At 36.9% G+C, this 17,953-nt stretch overlaps 1 protein-coding gene across 2 annotated transcripts in view; it reads right to left on the bottom strand.

The window, feature by feature from the left end:
- Positions 1–1,337: 1,337 nt before the first annotated feature.
- The window catches only part of LOC134539156 (actin-related protein 2-B), a 25,691-nt gene continuing 9,075 nt past the window's right edge, over positions 1,338–17,953 (bottom strand). For both annotated transcript variants that reach the window (XM_063380919.1, XM_063380920.1), the window contains 7 exons: positions 17,170–17,249; positions 16,141–16,276; positions 14,725–14,934; positions 11,015–11,164; positions 8,119–8,212; positions 4,703–4,887; positions 1,338–1,950 (listed from right to left, as the gene is read on the bottom strand). In XM_063380919.1, coding sequence (XP_063236989.1) covers positions 1,780–1,950; positions 4,703–4,887; positions 8,119–8,212; positions 11,015–11,164; positions 14,725–14,934; positions 16,141–16,276; positions 17,170–17,249 — 1,026 coding nt within the window. In that variant the 3' untranslated portion in view covers positions 1,338–1,779. The remainder of the gene's footprint in view (positions 1,951–4,702; positions 4,888–8,118; positions 8,213–11,014; positions 11,165–14,724; positions 14,935–16,140; positions 16,277–17,169; positions 17,250–17,953) is intronic.

The following is a 17,953-nucleotide window of genomic DNA, read 5'->3' as shown; positions in this document are numbered from 1 at the left end:
ACATTGGTAGACGACAATCTAGCATATGCTATGTCAAATATTCATAAGCAAACGAATATTCATTGTTTTGTAGTGTTGATATTTGAGGTCAAATATAATCAAAAATTTTATTATTTGAAAATTCGAACTTATTTCATAAAATACAAGATTGAATTAAGAATAAAATGTAATGTATCAACTAATTGTGATTAAATAATTTGGCTCTAGGTGTAACATCATTCAATAAAAATTATAAAAAAACAATGCATAATATTAATACTGAGTTCATGCAAACAAATCGAGGGCCACCTTTTTTTCTATTCAAGAAACCAACTTTATTTAAGCAAAATGTATACAACACAAAAAAAATTTGGTTGTCTGTAAAGTAGGTTTACGGACAATAGTTTGTGACAACGTCATAACAAAACATTGATGAAATGATTGATCCAGAAGAAAAGAAATATCATATTCAGCCTGAGACTGAGCCGTAATAGGTTTTTGCAACCAAACCATTTAGGCATTACAAATATTATATTCTTTGAGGAAGAAATTTTTTTTTAATAGCGATGCTAACCGCACAGCCACGAGGCCATATTGGAAACAATTGTTTCAGATGCTATAAGTTATATATATATATATATATATATATATTTATAAAAATTTTGTTTTGTGTTACGGAAGTTTTAAAAATGTATGTAGTCGCCATGTTTTTTTCTTATAGTGGCAGGCGGGAAATTAATAACCGTACCGATTGTGCTGAAAATCGGTGGACGATCGTTAAATTACATAATATTAATAACTAAAATATGATTGAAAAGTTAAATTGATGGTTGTTCCAATCGAGTGGAAGAGAGATGCCACGCATGCGTACAATGAGCATAACAGGACACATCCGTAGTGGGATATCTGTAGTGGGACAATGTGCGTTTCGGGACACTTTTTCGTGTGTGCAGCCGGCGTTCATTGATTTATTAGACGTTGTCACGTCAAAAAATTTTCATGAGCGAATCTTAGACTTCCCATGTTTTAAACATTAGCAACAAATGTGAAACTTCATATAGGACACAAAGCTTTGCAATACAATTTAAACTTCAAATAAAACAAATAGCCGATACCATGGCGAAGTAAAATCGAATTTCAAAATGAATTTCCAATGACCTGCTTAGATGAAGTTTCACACTGGACTACCAAAATGTTAGTGCTTACAATTTTCAAGGCTATAAATCAATAAAAATTGTACTAATAGATGCAGATGAAACTTTAGAAAAGTAAACAAAAAGATAGGTGAACCTTGGAAGGATGAAATTGTATTTTTTTTTTTTTACTTTTCCACGTATCTGTTGCAAACAAACACCTCCTTTGGAAATTCAGAGGAAAATTTTAATTTTGGCAAATACAGACACAAACGATTATTGGTACATCACTACACTACTCTCTGCCTTAAAAAAAAAGGCATATTTCAATAATTATTAACGATACAAAATTGTTTTAAGCTAGTAACTGTAGAAATCAAGATGACATCATTTCGTGCTATACATCCCCTTAAGTAATAATTAATAAGGGAGCAGCTGGCAGACTGTCTTGTTATGACACAATAATACTTAAAAAAGAAATAAATGCAATTATAATAAACATTTTCTCGGTACACCTTTAATAAAATGTCTTTACAAGCTTCACCATGTAGCGAACTCCTCAAAGTAAACCAGCCTTCTGGAGTGAAGTATCCTCCCGTTCCAAAACCAAAATACTGTGTACATGCGAAGATTAAATTATTTAAGTAGTCCACGGCAGACGAGTGTTTTAACTCGCTCTCGCTCCCAGCTTCTTGAGCACACCAACGCCTTTTTCCTGGTACTCTTCGTTGGTCATCCAGAAGGTGTCCCGATCCTTCATGACCTCCGCCAGCACTGCCCCCCCGATGAACACCATGTCCTTCCGTCTCGGGGGATCCTCAATCCGAATCTTGAACTTCTGCAAGAAGAAGTGTGCACGTAATATTGAATAAAAAAATATTTATGACACACACTAAGAACAATTCCAACACAATAAAAGCGGTTTGAAAAAAAAAAATTAATTTTTCAAATTTACAAAATTTAAAAGCATTATGTAATTAATCCGAGCCAAAATAATTAAGAAAACATGCACCCGGGCCAGATTTTGTACTAATTTCACCTGGAGAAAAGAGTTAGGTATCAAATCTCCCACTTAATTATTTTATGATGATTGCAACCCTCTTTAATGAGGTGCCTATAGGAAAATTTTTGATATAATTATAAGGAATGGGTGTATTTTAAATACATCTCATAACTTGGAGACGGGACAGACAAATCTTTTAATACTTGGCAATACTATCTAACCAGAACCCATTAGGCCATTATTTATTCTGATAATGGTAGTACTTAAAAAAAATTGTGCTGGTAATCGCAGGTGCTCTATCGTGTAAGTGGAGCTCCACTTTATTTAGTAAAGACACAGTAACTTACCATGCCAAGATGAAGGACTGAAGCATGCAGCATTGTGGGGTAAGCTAGCCATTTAAGGGCTGGTTTTATTACCACCTTCAGCCAAATAGGTATATAAGATTGTCTGACACTTATGTGGTTATACGTATATATGTTGGTAAGAATGGCAACATGCCAGCCCACCATTACAATAATTTTTGCTTGATATTTATTTATTGGACTGATGATTAAAGTTTACATATACAGAACTCATTAATTTGTATTTAGTTATTTTCTGATGGCAATTTTTCTTTTAAAAGGATGAAATATTTATTTTGCAATTTCATAAAACACTTCAAAAATAATGATTCAATATGTTCATATCATTCTTCGTATATAAAATATTTACATGTCAAATAACAACTATGTCGCTGAAACTCACTGGATAAACTTTAGTTCACATTTTCTTAACTCACATGCACACTTCCTAAACACAGACTTGATGTAACACACAATGGAAATTACTCATTTGTACATTTGCTGGAAAGAAAACCTAAAATTCAGTAAATTTATAATGTCTCTCCATGCACACTGGAATATACACTTGTCTACGCTGTTCTTTGATATGAACTTAACTTTTACATGTTACATTACACCATCTGTATTTGGCAGACAATGAAATATAATAATATATACCATCTCTCATCTCTTTCGAAATTTAAATTATATCAAAAATAGCTTCGTAGGGCTTTTCAATCACATCAAGAAATATATTTTGCAAAATTATGTCTTAAACAGTAGTAGCCATACCATAATTCATAAACACAATTTTAAAATCCCAATCAAAGGAACGCACACTCACAGAGTGAAATAAATAATAACCCTGGTATCGTAACAATAATCTACGATCTCACAGTTACAAAAGTTTTCCAAAAGACAATACCATGTCTCCCCTTCCCACCAAACCGCTAGCTATGCACCTCCTTAGCGGCTGGACAATCCGTTAAATACATTGGCAGCAGGATGAAGAAAAAGCAGGAAGCGTTATGAGACATCAAAACAAGTTTCAGATATACTTTGAGGTTAACTCTCACCAGGAAGTATAACTGGTAAAGGTAGAACCGGCCCCTTAGAGGACTACCGCACAAATATTAACATTTACTTTTAACATCACGCAAATAATTTTAAGTACATTTTTGACTCGCAGATGATCTTTTTCTCAAAAGAAAAAAAAGAATGTGTGCAACTTCAAATCAAGTAAATACAGTATTGTTGTCTCAACTTAGCAGCGAGTTGGTATCCAATAATTCAAACAATTCAATGGTTGAATTAGGTCAACGCCAAGGTCGTTAAGAGACGAAGTGACAAACTGATGGAACATCGACAGAATGAACGTACGGAAGAAATCAGGGATACAAAATCCCTGAAAAGTTAGGAGCCAGTGATAAAAAAAAAAATACTTTAGATTTAATTTAAACAATAACATACTAAACGGAGCCTATCTTGTTACAATATCAGAAATTAACTTATTGCAATTTAAAAATCGTTCCGATTCCTTGGACCCATTCATTTCTAAAGATGTAATCCTCTGGCGGTATGATGAAAGGTATCACATTGTTGTGCCTAACATGCCAGCACTCTTGATTTACTGAAATCTGTAAACCATGTAGTAAGTTTGACTACTGAAATCTGCAGTCTGCACTTACCCGAGAGGCTGCCCAAGGTTCAGAAATGTGAGCGTCCATGTTTCGATCTTCTCGGATCTCTTCAGGTTAAGTGCGGACTACAGATTTCAGCAGTCAAACTTACTACACGGTTCGCAGATTTCAGTAAATCAAGAGGCTGGCGTGTTAGGCACAGTGGCGTAGCCAGGATTTGTGTATGGGGGGGTGTTAAGAAGCATGCCCCCCCCCCCCCCTCCTTATTAAAGCGGGTTGGTACGGGGGGTCCTCCCCCGGGAAAAAATTTGGATTTTTAAGGTGTAAAATAGTGCTATTTTTAGCAGTTTTCGGAACTTAAAATTTAAATATTGTAATGGTAATTTTTTTTATTAATTTTATTAATATGAAATTTGTTTAAGTGATGTATAAGAAATTTAATTAAAGATTTGGTGCTAAGGGGGGGGGTTTTGAACCCCTAAACCTCCCCCCCCCCCCCCCTGGCTATGCCACTGGTTAGGCACAACAATGTGATACCTCCATTCATTTCTACGCAAGGAGGTTTCGTGGAAAATCAAAACTGGATATACGTCAGCGTCTCGGGCCGGGAGCAGCGGGACTCACGGACAGCTTGTCGATGTCATTCTTCAGCACGCGTTCCAGGTAGAGCTGCTTAATCTCGCGCTCAAGCCGGCTCGGCAGTCCCGGGTACATGGTGGAGCCCCCCGACAGCACGATGTGCTTGTACAGCTCCGACCGCATGTCGATGTCTGCCGCCTGGATCGTGCTGAACACCAGCTCCGCTATGCCTGCGCAACAACCCGGCGGCGAGACTCACTCCGCTGCCGACACGAACCACAAACAACGACGGTGCAGGACGGCCAACGAGTCTGTTAGCTTGTGCCGTCTCTCCTGCAACTCCGCCACCCGAAATTGTAACCAGTGCAGGTAGAAAAAAAAAAATCGGTTGTCTGTAAAGTCGGTTCACCGGACGATAGTTCAACGTGACGACGTCGCGACAAAACATCGATGAAATGATTGCATACTTTCATGAATAAAATTGAATCATTTTTATTTTAATAATAAAAGAATAAATGCTTGAAATTAGGGGTGAGCCAATCACCACATTTGCCGATCATGCCGATGCCAGAAATGTGGTACCGATCATGCCGATTTTTTTGACCGATTAGTGCTTTTTTAAGTTGGTTGTAAAATATGCTCCGAATTACTTAAGTTAAATAATTTTACTTGAAACTACTCATTACTGAATACCCTAAACAAATAGGTTACATATATTTATATGACAAACTTTTGATTTAGACACTGATTTCTAGTTGTTCCCATAAACTAATCTGGAAATCTATTAACCCCTTTAACAAAGTCTATAACACACTGTTGACCAACTAAAAAATCATCGTCACACAATTCGAAAATGAATGTGCTCCAAATTACTTAAGTTAAATAATTTTACTTGAAACTACTCATTACTGAATACCCTAAACAAATAGGTTACATATATTTATATGACAAACTTTTGACTTAGACACTGATTATTAGTTGTTCCCATAAACTAATCTGAAAATCTATTAATCCCTTTAACAAAATTTATAACACACTGTTAACCAACTAATCATCATCGTCACACCATTCGAAAATGAATGTTTGTTTACATTTTTCCGCTTTTTGGCGCAATTTAAAATGCTTTCTGCTTGATATAAGGACGCTGTTCCAACTATATGCCAGCGCCCCCGGCTGACGTGGTATGGCCACTCACGTACGGCTGTTCCAAACACCGCCACCGTTCGCCCAATCATCTGCATGCTTTTGTATTTATCGGGTGTCGCTGTTCCAAGGTGACGTCAGTGCCCCGAGCGGTGTACGTAGGCCTTAAAACTTTGCCTGTTTGTCTTATCTATCCAAACATTATGCCGGAAAGGAAAATAAACGCCGTAGTTTTATGTATTTTTACAGTATATTTTTGAGTTGAACATTATAACGTGAGCGTGTGTAAGCTTTTGTTTGCTTTAGTGCATTTATGACTAATGTTCAGTGGCGGCCATGTTGCGGTGTTTGTTTATCAGTGACGAGACAGTATTTTACCCAGTTTTTAAATTTCGCTTAAAAACACCGATTTTGCGTTTTAATACTAAATTTCGTGTAAAAACGCTGTGTTATGGCGATTTCGCGTTTATCGTCGTTTAATCGCGATCGCGAAAAGAACAGGCCCCTATGCATGACTTATTAAACAATTTGGTGTGCTTTTGTTTACTATTTTTTAGCAAACGTACTTTTCATGAATATGTTTATTTTTTAAGAATAACTTTACTTAATTTTTTTTTCTGCAGAAAAGATTAAAACACGTAAGTAACGTAAGTGTTACTTTAAAACGTCAAGCAACAGTTCTGAAGCAAAAAATATGTCGGCGCTTTTGTGTTACGTAGAGATTTTTTTGTCTTCAGAAAGCGGTAATCGGCAAAAAGGATCGGCATGCATGAAGCCGATCATGCAAATGACCAAAATGACCAAAATCGGCCGATCTTAATAATCGGCAATCGGCATCGGCTCACCCCTACTTGAAATCGTACTATGTAGTAATCAGATTTTTAAAATGCAAGAGTAATTATACCTTTATTGCCGAAATTGTTGTTGTAATAAGCAATGAAAACCACATTAACTTTTCAACTTCACTTTATAAACAGTCGACGAAACAGTTCACGTGTAGATGTAAGTTGTGTGCTGACGCTGTCTTTCTTCTCCTCGGACGCATAGGCCAATCGAGTGGAAGAGAGATAGATGCGGCGCAAGCGTACAATGAGCGCAACGGAACACTGCATAATGGAACAATGTGCGTAACGGGATCCTTTTTTGTGCGTGCAGACGGCGTTCATCGATTTATTAGACGTCACGACAAAAAAAGGTCATTGGTAAAGAAAGTTCAAATGATGTATACATCGTACATAATGACAGAGATCCAGAAACTCAAGCCGAGTCGAGCAAGTGAGTTTTGCTAGACTCGGCTCGTGAGCAGATGGGACGAAGACCCTGCAGTATTTTTCTTAAAACTCTAATTCATATTTTGAGTGTACGATCATGAAATTACGTACAACTATTTTCTCAAACAATTTAAAAGAAACTTCACGTGTACTTGACTTGCTATTCACGTCTCAAAGCACGATTTATTTTGCACAATTACACATGAAAAATGTGTACCTGCTATTTACATAACAAAACACTGCAAATGCAAAATTTTGAATGTACGGCCACAACTTAATTCAAGTATGCAGCTATGTACTTGTGATCCACATACTTTACTTTCTTTGGTGGTGCTAAAAGACTTCATCAAACATGAATAATTTTTGGCTTCTATAAATAGTACTAGATCACCAAACACAGTGTTAACATTTATTTTACAATTAATTTAATTCCCGAAATTTTCTGTTGCTTAAAAAAGTACATGTTTACATGCAAACATGAACAAATGAACTTACGGAACACTACTTAAGTTCCAAGCTTTGTTTGTAATTTATAATCGGTTAAAGAATTCATCTTTATATCTAATACGTTAATCCTGGTAAAACATTATGTGAAAATAATCTTATTAAATTATTCCTAAATATATTACCAAAAAAAAAAAAAAAAAATACAAAAAAGCTAATACATCTCTCCCTCTCTCTTGATCTGTGTGTATGCGTGCACGTGTGTTTATCTGCATACGTGCACTGCAAACCTGACATACTGCAGTGTTCACTAAGCAGTACTCGCAATTCTCAAAGGACCGCGACAGAGGAGGGTGGGGAGAGAGAGAGAAAGGGAAGCATGCTTTTCCTGTTAAAATATGGAAATGTGTCAACCTGCACTATATAAAATATTATTACAGTTTTATGAACTCAACTTCTTTTTTTAAAATAACAGCATATAAAAAACCTGAATTTCTAAATTTCTGAAGAGTAACTTGACCATGTGAAATTTATAATAACAACAACAACAACAACAACAACAACAACAACAACAACAACAATATAAACGGATTGACGTCTCGCCTTGGCCTTCCACGTTAATGAGATGAGGTTGAAACAGAGCTTCTGGCGCCTCGAACCGCTCCCCTCCAACTTTGATGATGCGTCCGTCGGGTAACTGAAACACCCGATGCAGGTTCTAGTCTCACATAACCAGGTTTTAGCAGATCTCAGTTAAAAAAAATTAATGTTAGTTAAATGTTGAAAGTTTGCACGCTACACTTGCCATATTTATTTCTCTACCATCGACATACCGCTTCAATTCCAGCAGAAATGACAACTGGTTTCCCTTTCGTAATTAGTTTATTATTTCCAGCCGAACAAAATACACAAAGCCAGGCTGACTTCCATAATGGTATTCGTGCACAATGTTTGCAGAGGCAGGAGCTCCATAGCACAAGCACAAGCACAAGGGAATGCAGGTACCAAGTCACTCTACTTGCAGCCAACCACTTGTATCATGTGCACTACAGTAGAATCCCGCTGATGCGACCCCTCACGGTTTCCGGAAAAACGGACTTATAAACGGAATGGTCGCAATAGAGAATTCGGGGTGTCACCGAATCGTCGGATACATCGTGTGAATGCCGCTCGGGCAGTGTATAGCCGAGCTCGGCGCGTCCACTATCGCACGAAAAGCCGCTGTGGCAGCTTCTGCGAGAGCGTAAGAAACTCGTTCGGCCACAAGAGTCTCGCGGTAGCGGCGGCTTGACGTCATACGTGACGTGACGCTTACCTCTCCATCCCCTGCTAATTCTTCAAGGCTCATCCCTCCCAGAGCCACAAACCATGTAAAAACACACCCCCCCCCCCCCCTTTTCCAACTAACATTTCAACACATTCCCTCCCTTATTTCAACCTTCTGCGTGAGAAACTGTCACCATCCTCCTCCCCTCCCACACTGCGTGCGCCAAAAGCCAGGTTGTATAGTCCATTCTCGGTAAAATAAATATTTTTATGGGCTTATACGACTGTCCTTCGCCATTAATAAATACTTTATAATTTATTATGATACAATTTGTTTATTAGTCACACAGCAGTTTCTGCTGAAACATCACTAATACCTAAAATTTTATTGAATAGAAAAATTTAGCAGTGCCGTAAATATATTTATTTTACTGCATAGTTACTTTTCCGTCTGCATTCCAATGTGTTTTTTTCACTCTGTGAAGGGCCGTGGAAAAGATAATTGCTTGAGCTGTCAAAATAAACATCGCTGCCGGTCTGTCGCTGTGATTATCTACTCCAAAAACATGTCACAGCATTTCAGGATAGCATTGTTCTTATATCTTTCGTTTATAGCCGAATGTTTTCTACCCAATCCACACAAGTTCCTTCGCCATGTTTTGAACGAAAATAACCACCAGCCGGCTAGCATAGCCGAACTCGCGTGACGCGAGTTCTCTTAGCGCGAGTATTTATTGGAACCCATTGTTCGGGGTATGCAAGTCCGAGGTGTATAGCATAATTCAACGCAATTTTTTTTTGTTTAGCTGCGCATGTGCAAAGTCAGCGATGTTATAGAAAAATAGCCGAGAACCAAACACCTGGCGACGTCGTTAACACAGTGAACACAGCTTTGTGTGGCCAGTGACACCTGAGATGCAGCTGGCAAGATCACATCACACTAACCAGTCGCAAGACAAAGGCACGGGATCGGGACGGCAATAGACGCGCGCGTAGATGCTATCAGGTGATGCGCGCAGTTTACCGGTATTGGCTAGCGTGGACAGTCTAGAGGGGTGTTATCTATTTTTAGCCGTCTTTTGTATGCCTGCCTGCCTGCTTGCAGTACAGTGCTCGCCAAGATAGACGTGAACACATAGCGCCCAACAAAGTGTAACAGACTTGTTTTTCAGCAGATTTTACTCAAATTTTCGACTTTCTCTGCTCAAATTTTTCACGGTTTCTCAAAAAACGGTCGTATAAACGGAATGGACGTATCAGAGAGGGGTCGCATCGGCGGGATTCTACTGTAGTTATTCATGCGTTAACGTAATAAGGCATGAACGCTTACTGGGAACAAGACAATTTTAAGGTTACCAAGTTAGTAAATATTATAGCGTGCAGCTAGTTGACACAGAAGAATTCAGGTGTCTGCCATGATAGACGAACTTAAGTGCACATTCTGTGACCATGAAAACGAGCTTAGGGTAGTCATTGCTGTCACTCTTTGAAAGTGAAGTAACTGTACGAATTTTTATGGGCACACACGTACGTGCCTTTGTGTAAGTAATGGGACACAGCCCTATAGTACGATTTGACACCACGAAAATGTGCAATCGTAATAAACTCAGGTGTTATATGTTATCACGACTTTCACATCGAAATATCTCAAAATTGATACCTTGTAGAGAAAAAAAAATGCACGTCATAAATTTTTTTTTTGTAAAATTTAACCAAACTTAATTTTCCATATCTCTAACCATTTTAATTTTATTGGCAAATCTCTTAACACATCCTGTTGTGGGCAACGGAAGAGAAATGTGTTTGGGGGCTTTTGACCTGGAGAAGTAAAACTCAATTATCATTTATAATACATAGCTGCTTGCTGTTTTAAAAGAGGCTGTATAAATCACCTGTACTGAACTGGCATCAGAATAGCTCTTGTAAATACTGTGAAACCAGAACAAAGTCGATGTTAAAGTGTTCATTATGCTGTTTTGTGATGACCAATTTTAACATTGACAGTTATAATTTCAGCTGTAAAGTTATTTTTTACAAATTAGTTTAAATCCAAGTCATCAAATAAAAAGTGCATACAAATAACCCGGCTTTTTGTTAAGAATTTTGTATAAAATAGCAATGCTTTTAAGAGAGAAAAAAAACCTCCCTATTTTACCGGTCTCAAACCAAAATCTTTCGAACACATTGACCAAAATAACTGACAATGTAGTAAACGCACGGGTACAATACTTACCGTGTACGGTTCGACAAGAACGGTGGTTTCTAGTGCCAACTTCTGCTCCGTTTCGATGTTGTAACCGATGTAGCACAGTTTCTCCTTCATGATCCTCACCGTCTCAAAGTCGGCCGAGTGGTTGAACGCATAACCTCGCAACAGCAACAGCTGCAAAAAAGTAATGCTCCCATTAACAAGATGCTTCACACAGTGAACGAGATACGACAGAAGATAACTGTGGTTAAGATGAGGGATAAAAGTTAAGTTTTACGTAACCAAGTCCATCCCTTAATCCTGATGGCATGATCTTGTGCAACACGATGCTTTCTGTTTAAATTTAATATGTCGTAATATCCTGGACATAACAAAAACTGGTGACAAAACAATGAAGTATGATCATAAGTTGAATATGAAAGAACAAATTTCCTCAAGACCTGACACAATTTGTTTGCATTGTGATGTTCGACTTTTTGTTTGGCCAGAACTTTTTGACGTACTAAATTAAAACAACAAGCACCACATACCAAAGTATCAAAATATACACGATCATGCCATCAGGATCAAGAGATGAACCTGGATACTGATGAGGAAACAAGCAGGCAAATTACAACCCGGAGTGTTGAGAGCTTGCCCAAACCCAGCGGATGCCAAGTGTGGTATTTGGTTTGTCCTTATTTGAGTTACGCTTCAACAACGATCTTATTAAAGACAGTAACGGTAACACAACATCACGGACCAGGCGTAATGGGAACAGTTTACGTGCAGTGAAGAACCATTCCCACCTGGGAGCTCCGAGAGAGAGAGAGAGAGAGAGAGAGAGAGTGTGTGTGTGTGTGTGTGTGTGTGTGCGTTCAATGCTAAGCTGAACAACAAAAGCTCAAAATTGTGTTTTATATTACATTTTGTTCCCAACATCTAAATGATTGTAATTCACAGAGGCCCTTGATTTGATGACACCTAGAAATGAACGCTAAATTTTTTTTTTCCAACACAGATTTACATAGCGTAATTCAAGATAGGTTGAAACATGATACACAATACAGTAGAACCCTGTTATAATGAATCTGAAGGGAGTAGTTTATATGATCACTATAGAGGGGAAACTTTATATCTGGGAAAACTTTTATATTGGCAATACATACTCAAAAGCTAAATCTTAACTACACAAAAGCCTTAAGCCAACAAAAGAACGAATGAAAATACTCAAAGCAACAGTTTTATGAGCAAATGCAAATATTATTTTTAATGCACTACACATGAACAACTTTCTATTAATGGTTCTTCGACATCGGCGTATTTTCCTTTTTTCAGGCGTTTAATACTCTGTGACGTATTCACAGCTTGAGAAAGAAGATTGATCAGCTTGTTTAATATTGTACTTAATGTGGATGTTGAAATTCCCAGTTCCTTTGCTATTAACACGTGTGAGACAGTGGGGTTGGACTCAACCTTTTCAATAATGTCTAGTTTATCTCGCACCCTGTATTTCACCCTTTTTTATGTACGTATTTCTATTGAAGCACATTTGCAGCTTAATAACACAAAATTATTTTTACCATCAAAAGTAAATAAAGGAAAAATAACGAGTCTGACCCATCAAAGATCACTACATATCATGTAGTATCACAGTTGCTAAAGCTGGAACGAAATTATCTCACTTTTCATGGGAAAATTTAGTCCACAGAGTTCTATCTAGTGGTAGTCTTACGAACCTTACTCGATCAAAATGTCCGAAACGTGAACGATAAAAATGAGACGTAAAAATATTGAATTTGCTGCTATAATGTACATATGTATTTGTGTGGCGGTAATTTGTGTTAATTTTGATAACATATTAAATGTACACGCGTTCGCCCATTCTTTAACTATACAGGGAAAACTATTTTTTATTTTCACCAAACTGATCACCATTTCTGGCTACACGTAGCCTACCGAGACCACTTGAATACGACTTGTTTATAATATGAACAGTGGACAATTGAGTAGCTTATTGCGGAGAAAAACTTCAATGTGATCCAGAATAGACGTTTTGTGAAAAAACTTGTAATTATATGAAAATATTTGAGATAAATGTGCCGGCAAAATTTGTTTGTGGTACACGGGAAAACTTAACAACATTGACAAAAGTTGTGCGCTATATCCAATAAATTAATACATAACCTCACATCATTTTGCCAGGACTGAGACGGAAATTCTCAATAAACGGGAATTAATTATAGGCGGGTTCACTATAAACGGGTTCTACTGTAATTTATTTTTTTGCAGATAGGTAGGTACTGTTTAAACTACAAATTTTTTGTTATCAACCAGTTGGTAGAGGCTAGCACGGGTCCTACCAAGCTCCCATATGACAAAGAGTGCCATTCGGTGGTAAAAGGAAGTTTATTTGATTCTGTTTGCATATAAACTTGTTAAAATATATTTGTGCGTTACTGTAAAAGTATAAATCAGAAAAATTTTTGGGATTTGCAGAAAGATTTTCGGTAAATATTCCCAAAAAAATTGGTTGTCTGTAAAGTCGGTTTACGGACGATAGTTTAACGTGACGTCATAACAAAACATTGATGAAATGATTGATAAAGAAGAAAATGAAATATCATATTCGGCCTGAGACTGAGCCGTAATAGGATTTTGCAACCAAACCATTTAGGCATTAAAATATTATATTCTTTGAGGAAGAAATTTTTTTTTAATAGTGATGCTAACCGTACGGCCACGAGGCCATATTGGAAACAATTGTTTCAGATGTTATATATATATATATATATATTTATAAAAATTTTGTATTGTGTTGTATAAGTTTTAAAAACGTATGTAGTCCGCCATGTTTATTTCTTATAGTGGTAGGCGGGAAATTAATAACTGAACCGATCGTGCTGAAAATCGGTGGACGATCGTTAAATTACATAATATTAATAATTAAAACGACGAAAATATGATTGAAAAGTCAAATCGATGGTTGTTCCAATCGAGTGGAAGAGAGATGCCACGCATGCGTACAATGAGCATAACAGGACACATCCGTAGTGGGGCAATGTGTGTTACGGGTAGGGTTACCAGACGTCCGGCAAAAGGACATGTCCTCCTTTCTATGTATTTTTTTGCGTCTGGCCGGATTTTCCTTAATGCTCCAAAATGTCCGGCTTTTTTATAAAGTGAGATAATTCCTGCAGTTACACTCTGAGTAAAGCGCGCTAATGCGCTGTCCGCAGAGTCGCCCCACTAGTAAGTAGTTCTACGACAGCTTGACAGGTAGCAGCACATGCAGTAGCACGTGTTTTTAATTTATGCTGTATATGCGTAGTTTGTTTGATTCTTTATACCGAAACTGGATTAAATGCCAAAACATGGTAAAATATCGTACTCCATTATAATTAATTCACGGCTTTTAAAAAAAAATATATGTGTATATATATGTATGTGTGTGTGTGTGTGTGTGTGTGTGTCTATATATATATATATATATATATATATATATATATATATATATATATATATATATATATATATATATATATATATATATATATATATATATATATATATAGTCCTCCTTTTGCGAGGCGAATGTCCTCCTTTTTTGTTATCAGTGTCTGGTAACCCTAGTTACAGGACACTTTTTCGCGCGTGAAGTCGGCGTCCATAGATTTATCAGACGTTGTCACGTCAAAAAAAGAAAATACTTTTCCGGGAAAAACCGAAATCTCACGGGGGCCAGTGCGGCTCACCTTGATGAGGTAGCGCGTGATGTCGCGGCCGGCGATGTCCAGCCGCCTGGTGAGGTGGGGCAGCGCGAACTCCTCGTACACGGGGCAGATGTGCGTGACGCCGTCCCCAGAGTCCACCACCACGCCGCTCAGCAGCCCCTGGGCGTACAGCGTAAGCACCGCCTGGATCGCGATGTAGGCGCCCGCGAACTGGTACTTCTCAAACATCACCTGCGACACACGGCGGACCCTCGCACGTTCGCGCGGCCCTTCCGCTCCGGCCAGACGGATACATCCAGCACGCTCTCTCTCTTCGCGCTCGTGACACTCTCTGACGGGTTTACGACTACAACTTTTAAAAACACGGTCAAATGAGTAGTTGATACTCTAAAATTAGCATATGACCTATGAACCTATGTGGACGTGTTTTCTTTTGAAATTATCAAAAAAAAATTTCATGGATGTAAGTAAATTTTTTTGTCTTTGCAATGTTTTATTTGCTACGATAGAAATATAATTTGAGATTAATGAAATTGCCTACATTTATTTACGATTTACGCCATTAGGATTTTTCACGATATAAACAATGCAATTTTTAGGATTTTTCAGGATTTTTGAGAGTGTTCTTTAGGATTTGGATTTCAATATCAGTGGCAGCCCTGCTCTAAGGAGTTTATGAGTTTATGACTAAAACGTTCAAAAACATAGTCAAATAATTAGTTTCAATGTTAAAATATAATACTATTTTACTTTTTAAAACACACTAATTTCAATAAATAGAATATATAGATAGTGTTCTGGATGTTTGCTATTTGCGATTTGTAACTTTTCCCCCCATGGACACACCTAATCATACAGGTTAGCGGAAAAAAAAAAATGTAATTTTGTAATGATACGAAATACAAAAAATTTATTTCCAAAATATGTTATCAAGTTATCATCTTTTATGCAAAAGTGTGACACAAAACCAGTGTACATAAAAAAACAGCCAGTTTGAACATGCAACACATTAAAAAAAATTTTATTTTTGGTTTTAATGTCTTGATGTTAAGGGCATAATGGAAAACATTCAACACATGTCGTGGAAACATGGGAAGGATATATCACAGCATTTGCTTGGATTTCGGAAGACATGGATAACTGAAATCATGAAGGCCAGACAAGGATTCGAACCCAGGAACAAGTCCTGAACCATACCACCGTGCCCCTTCTACCAGTGAAATGTTACTTGTAGAAATACAACAATTTGTTAATTCAAATATGAAATACACTCGATAAAGCTTCCAATACTACCAACATCCTTGATAAGTTAATTTTCCTCAGCAAAGAAACAAGGTTTCAGATTTTTATCTGTACAGTTGTTAGCTTGGGTTCTGATCAGGCCCCATCCTTACCCCTAGTTACCGTACATGTGCATACTTACAATTGCAAACCTACCTCTATCATTTTCTCTCTGTTTTTCGTTGGATTCATCGGAGGTTCTGTCAGCAAAATTTTGCATTCTTTTGGGTTGATGTTCATTTTCTCTGGACCAAACGTATAGTCCCAGACATGGCACATGTCTTCCCAGTTCCTAAACAGCATTAGCATTAAAAAGACATAAATTACTTAATTCAAGATAAAAGGTACAACACTACTAGGAAGACAGTGCTGACACTGAAATCCATCACAAACTGTACACTGTCAGTGTCTGTGTGCTGAAAATGTGTGAAGTGACTTGCCATTACTTTTTGAGTTTTGACATAACAAAATTACGATAAGCAAAAATAAATTGCTGCACATTTATTCAATTCGCAAACTCAAACAGGGTTTTACATATGTGTATAAGAAAACTAATTAAAATTTTTAATGCACAGGTTGTATCAAAAAAGAATTATTTGATTTAAAAACGCTATTAACTTTAACACCAATGAGTCAATATCACTGCGGTAAATTGTACAATGCACATAGGAACATGTTTCACCCACTGTTTTCACAAACGCCCCGAATGCACGGTATACATTTGCACAAAATCTAACCCAGTGTTTCACAAAATTTTAAAAATCCTATAAATAATTGCAAGTGCACTACGTACAATTTTTTCTGAAAAAAAAAAAAAAAATCATAATAATTAATGCCTCTCAGATATATACTGATGGTCAACTCAAGGTTTGTTTACAAACAGCAAAGAGTGACTTGTCCAGCATTTTGACGTAACGTCAAACCAGATGAGATATTATTGCTCAGATGTGTGTCATGCATCTCCAAAGAAGGGCACACTAAACATTTTTGAACACCACAAGTAACACTTAGTATGCATTCCTGAGCAAGTAGTAGAATTTACCGCACAGTCATAGGGTTATTTTAGTCGATCTGATAAATTTTTTGAGACACACAAGTTTATAATTTTGTAAAAGTAGCACAAGTGTTGAATTTGAAAGTATTTACATTCTACTAAAAATGTATAACTCTGAAATGACACTGTACCTAACAATCCCATTTTCCATTGGATAGTTGACTTCCAACATGGATCTAAGCTTGCTAGCTTCATCACCGACCATCAAGTCCTGTAATAAAAAAGATATGCAAGTACATAAATAAAACAAAAATGATTATTATTAATACCTCATGTTAAAATGCTTCGTTTAATGAATACTAGACAACCAACAGAACTTTATCATAAATTATATGGTTCCAATTAACATGGAAGTATAGATTTTATAATAAACATTTGGAAATATAGTAAATACCTAAAACTCAAAAATACCTAAAACTCTCGTGTTCACAGTTACTAATATACACAACTATTTAAATATTATAACCGCAGATATTGAGATGTATAACATCTACCATAAACATATTTTGGATTCTTATGAAGACAAGCAAATATGCATTTAAACTATTTAAAGCAAAGTATCTGACATCTTCATGGTGAAATTTACGACCACTGTAAAGAGCATGCATCCAAAAGTGCACAGTTTTGAAAGTGAGTCTGTGGCTACCAATCGGGGAGTGAAATACTTGCTGTAAAGTGTTTGTGGTCAAGGGGAGGGTTGGTATTCTTAATACCAGAGTGAGGGTAAGAAAAACTTATATCCTGCTTGTGACCATGAAAAATGTTTTTACTTAATGAGACACGGAATTTTATTCAAAGTAAAATTTAATCAGTGAATTTCTGCTAACAAATTATCTCTAACAATATTTTTCATCAGGTGGATCTTAGGAAAATAATATTTATTACTCTGTCTATTACTATGCCATGAGACAGCTG

This window comes from Bacillus rossius, chromosome 14, assembly GCF_032445375.1.
Source record: "Bacillus rossius redtenbacheri isolate Brsri chromosome 14, Brsri_v3, whole genome shotgun sequence".
NCBI lineage: Eukaryota > Metazoa > Arthropoda > Insecta > Phasmatodea > Bacillidae > Bacillus > Bacillus rossius.
The sequence above is the reverse complement of the archived record's forward strand: the minus strand, read 5'-3'. Positions and strand labels throughout refer to the sequence as shown.